This window comes from Neltuma alba, unplaced genomic scaffold, assembly GCF_004799145.2.
Source record: "Neltuma alba isolate B1F8T4 unplaced genomic scaffold, ASM479914v2 tig00006401_pilon, whole genome shotgun sequence".
Taxonomy (NCBI): Eukaryota; Viridiplantae; Streptophyta; class Magnoliopsida; order Fabales; family Fabaceae; genus Neltuma; species Neltuma alba.
In genome coordinates this window covers 341,456-346,472 of record NW_021634452.1, presented here as the reverse complement: position 1 = coordinate 346,472, position 5,017 = coordinate 341,456, and the positions used below count along the sequence as shown (strand labels likewise).

The 5,017-nt window shown below is 31.8% G+C and overlaps 1 protein-coding gene across 1 annotated transcript; it reads left to right on the top strand.

The window, feature by feature from the left end:
• The first annotated feature begins 1,223 nt into the window (after positions 1-1,223).
• Positions 1,224-3,311, top strand: LOC114750264 (1-aminocyclopropane-1-carboxylate oxidase-like). The gene is made up of 4 exons (XM_028938833.1): positions 1,224-1,364; positions 1,771-1,997; positions 2,105-2,438; positions 2,829-3,311. The coding sequence occupies exons 1-4, from the start codon at positions 1,260-1,262 to the stop codon at positions 3,105-3,107; spliced, it is 945 nt and encodes a 314-aa protein (XP_028794666.1). The 5' UTR covers positions 1,224-1,259; the 3' UTR covers positions 3,108-3,311.
• Positions 3,312-5,017: the final 1,706 nt, after the last annotated feature.

Here is a 5,017-nt window from a genome sequence, read left to right as displayed (position 1 = left end):
AATAATATTTTATCAATATTTAAGAGCTTAATATCTTTCTTTTTTTTGGTTAATGGTTTTCGAGTTAAAGGGCCAAAAGTTTACTTTTTAAAGTTAAGGGGCCAAAATAAAACTTTGTGTAAAATTAAAAGACTAAAAATATATTTTAACCTATAATAAATAATAAAAGAATTAATTTTTCTTAGCCTTTTTTTAAAAGTCAAGCAACATGACAAGATTTAGCCATCGTTTAAAAGGAATCTTATTTTCGGCAGTAATGGAGAAGGATATTGCTGCAAGCAAGAGATCTGACTCATTAGTCAAAGATACAAAAACAAATTTTATTTTGAATTTAGCTCTTCAACTGGCTTTGCTTTCTCACACACTTTTCATCAGAAATTCACTTTCCACGTTTATCAGATTACACTCATTACCAAATGTGTCTATAATTATATGTCTTAAACTATTGGACTAGTTGTGTGCATGCGTCATGAAACTTTAGGGGTTTAACTGATAAATATTAAACTTCAGCGATCAAATTAATAACTGCGACGAACTTGAGAGCCAAAAAAAAAAAATCACTATCTTCACGGGATAAGATAACTTTTTTTATGTTTTGACATTTAATTGTTTGTTCTTTTCATCAGATGGCACCTAAAAAATATAAAATAAAATAATTTAATTTATTCAAAATTAATATTGCTAATATAATGAGTTCTATTATTTTGAATATCAAAACAATTTTTATATCATAAAAATATATGCTTTTAATTTTATTCTTACTTTCAAAGAAATACTTACTCTATTTTATATTTATATTGACATTGATCTAAACTTGCATTATTTTTACCACCTTCATTTTTCTCACGTGTAAGGTAAAGCTTGGTCATCAAACGCGCCTACAAATTTGCTTGCGTGTCCATGATTTTTTCTTCGACTTGACACCTCGAAGACTCAATTGAGACAAATTTAGACCACTTTAACTGTTGCCACCTTCCAAGAAATGGGACATTAAGATCATCCAAAACAGTAATGTTGAAGCAGACACCAAATAAACAGTGGAAAATTCAACAACGCAAATTAATCTCTTCAACGGTCAGATTATGTAAGCGTTTAAGTCATAATTAATGTTTTTCTTTAGTGTAGTTTCCTGCTGGCTTCCTCATCTTTGAACTGCTTTCTATAAATACCACACACTTTACTTGGAAATAAGCATAGAAACTCACGAAGATAGTTCAGAAACTAAAGAAGCTAACAGAGAGTTTTGAGTGTGTTTTCAAATGGCGAACTTCCCAGTAATCAACCTGCAGAAGCTTAATGGTGAAGAGAGACAGGCCACTATGGAGAAAATTAATGATGCTTGTGAGAACTGGGGATTTTTTGAGGTATATATACATTTTTGCATATTTATTTCTCGCTTCATTCCTTTTCAGAAGAAACAATATCTCTCATACCGGTACCCCTAAATGTAAGAAATAAATCCTCTATTTGAAATTTTAAAGTAGTTTTTCTGCTTTTACCTCCATTAAATATGTGCCACTTATTATATATCTGCAATAAATTTCTACTCAAAGTATCTTTCATGTATTCTTTTCACAAAGAAGAGTATAATTAGAAAAATATGTATGTATCCTACACATCTATCGTTTTTAACAAACTTTAAATAATATTTTAAGCCACATGATTTTAGTAGTTATTTCTTATAATAAGAGATGGAGGAATATTATTATTACTTTTCTGTTAATTTTGGTGGCAATTATTAAATTAAATCTGATTGTTTTTCTTTTGTAGTTGGTAAACCATGGGATAGCCCATGAACTTTTGGACACAGTGGAGAGGTTAACAAAAGAGCATTATAGGAAATGCATGGAGCAAAGATTCAAAGAACTTGTGGCAAGCAAAGCATTAAATGGTGTTGGAGCTGAAGTTAAGAACATGGATTGGGAAAGCACATTCTTCTTGCGTCACTTGCCTGACTCAAACTTGTCTGAAATCCCAGATCTTACTAAAGAATACAGGTGAAAAATCAAACTAAATAAAACAAATTAAACCTGTTTTATATATCACAATATACACATGCGTATGTACATATTATACTAACTATATAAATTCAAATGAAATGCAGGAATGTAATGAAGGAATTTGCAGAGGAGATACAGAAACTCGCAGAGGACCTATTAGACTTGCTTTGTGAGAATCTTGGACTAGAGAAGGGCTACCTCAAGAAGGCATTCCATGGGTCAAGAGGACCAAATTTTGGAACAAAGGTTGCCAACTACCCTGCTTGCCCTAATCCTGAACTCGTGAAAGGTCTCCGTGCCCATACCGATGCCGGTGGCATTATTCTTCTCTTCCAAGACGACAAGGTCAGTGGCCTCCAACTTCTCAAAGACGGCCAATGGATCGATGTGCCTCCAATGCGCCATTCAATCGTGGTGAATCTCGGTGACCAACTTGAGGTAAGTTAGACATAAATTAAATGCTCTCATAAAACTTGTTCCTTAGTCTCCATGGGGAAAAAAATAAAGAGAAAAGAATATTCGGAGGAAAAACTACCAAACAAAGTAAACTTTCTTACTATTTTTGGAACTTTTTCTTCCTAGTATTCTGTTTTTATTTTCATCTGATTTTTCCCTCCGTTCAAACCAAGCCTATATGTATAATTGATATTATGTAAATGCTCACAAACAATGCATTAGATTGTGCGGCTATATAGAGAAATCGAGATAATGCAGATGGGACCCAACTTATATTTATCTCTTTCTATAGTTACATAAACTACACTACAGTACTAGAGAATTAATGCTACGTAGTAATATAAATTTAACCCTTGACAATTTCGTCAACAGGTGATCACAAATGGGAAGTACAAGAGTGTGGAACATCGTGTGGTTGCACAAACTAATGGTACGAGGATGTCTGTAGCTTCATTCTACAATCCAGGAAGTGATGCTTTTATTCATCCAGCTCCACAATTGATTGAGGGAAAGGAAGAAGTTATGAAACAGATTTATCCAAAATTTGTGTTCGAAGATTACATGAAGCTCTATGCTGGCCTCAAGTTTCAGTCTAAGGAACCAAGATTTGATGCCATGAAAGCTGCGAACTCCGCTGCCGCAACAGCTTAAGAAGGAAATATATATAACTGATCCGGGAAGGGAAACAATATATAAGAAATTATACACACAAAAGTAAAACAAAAAGGGTTATCACCATCAGGGATTTTTTGAAAAAAACTTATTCACATTCTTACTATAGTGGTTGAATTTAATTGGTTGTACTTCATTGTCAGTGAGTCATGAATTGATCAATAAAAGATAGCATTCTTTTCATATCTTTCTTTGTCCAAATGTTGGATTTCCGCTTTCTCTAATTTCAGCAGTTTCAAGAAATATTAAATTCGATTATATATGTTTCATGATAAACAATTTTTCTGTTTTGCCTATATTCATGTCGCACACCCTATATGTGTCATGATAAATCAGAGGAAACATCCAACATTGGAATAAAAGCAAAAAACAAGAAGAAATGTTCTTGCTAAAAAGAAAAAGAATAAATGTTTGGTACAAGTTGATTTATTTGATTTCAGCGAAAAAATGGTTGATTTGATTCCAATTGATTTATGGATTTGACCTTTTTTTCCATCTCTTAATAATGGTTTTCTCTTTCTTAGTAATATTTGGAGCCTGAAAGATGCGTCTTCGGAACGCAAACGTCCACATGGAGGGCCCTCTTTGCAAACTGGTTCTTTCAACTGTGGCTTTGATATAACTATGTATTTAAAATATTTTATCAACTAAAGTTGTTTACCCGGTCAAAAAAAAAACTAAAGTTATTTACCAGATTTACGCCAATATAAGCATATTAAAGCAAAAAAAGAAAAAAGAAAAGGACATATGATCCTCTTCTAATGTGTGGGAAGTTTTGGATTAATGCGCCAACCATACTACACAAACATAAAATGAGCAAATTAATCATTCCCAACACTGCCCAGCAGCCTCAGTAATATACTACTTCAATCTTTAATATAAAACCTATTTTATAGTCTAAATCAACATAGAACCTATTATACAAACATTGTTCATGTACCATAATATCAAGAGAACAACACATGCGAACGGTTTCTTTAGTATGGTAAATAGCCATCTCTTCTCCTTTTCCCTTACTTAGCTTATACCTTGACCTGATACAAGGTCAGTAATTATAGAATAATGAGATTTGGGAGAATTTTAATAGCAATACTCAAACCTATGCATACTTACATGCAAATACTCAACTAACTTTAGAACATGTTTGGAGATAATCAAGTATTTTTATTTGTTTCAACTCTTTTTCATCAATATTGGTTAAATAACAATATGAAGAGTAATATTTTTGCATAGTGATTGAGGTGTGTTTGGTAGAAACCAGAACCATCATTTTGGATACAAAATGATGGTTTTGGGATCCTACCATCCAAACATGTAAATTTTTTGCAAAATTATTTGACTAACCCAAAACTAGAAGTGTTCATAGGACGAGACAGGACAAGGGCAGCCCCATTCCAGTCTTGTTAGAATGGGACGGACCTTCAGTCATGTGCTCCGTCCCATCCCAATAATATCGATCTATTTTTTTTAAGTTTTTTTTTTTTATTTCAAAACTAAATGCATTTGAAACATAAAAACTCAGAGTAACCATTATATAAAGAAAATAGATAAAATCTAACTAAAAATAAATAGTAATTGAAAATTAACCCCAAAAAAATGTTTCTTTTTGAAAGACATAAAATATATAAACTCAAAATATCTCCTAAAAAATATCATATAACCCATAAGAAAAATTATAAATTATAAATAACATAATAATTATATTATTATATTAATGATAAGTAAAATAAATTTATAAAATTAAAAAATAATACATTTTTGTCCTTTCTCAAAATGATTGGGATTGAGATGGGACATTGAGACAAGACACAAGTGAATACCCCTACCCAAAACCATGGTTTTCCAAAAGTGAATTTTTTGTGTTTTTGGGGAGTGAAAACCGTCATTTT

What these genes read in the sequence shown, in the direction of transcription:
- LOC114750264 (XM_028938833.1), top strand. Translation starts at nt 1,260, where the DNA reads ATGGCGAACTTCCCAGTAATCAACCTGCAGAAGCTTAATGGTGAAGAG. An exon ending in AGAACTGGGGATTTTTTGAG is followed by an intron (nt 1,365 to 1,770) that starts GTATATATACAT and finishes TTTCTTTTGTAG; the next exon opens with TTGGTAAACCATGGGATAGC. An exon ending in GATCTTACTAAAGAATACAG is followed by an intron (nt 1,998 to 2,104) that starts GTGAAAAATCAA and finishes AATGAAATGCAG; the next exon opens with GAATGTAATGAAGGAATTTG.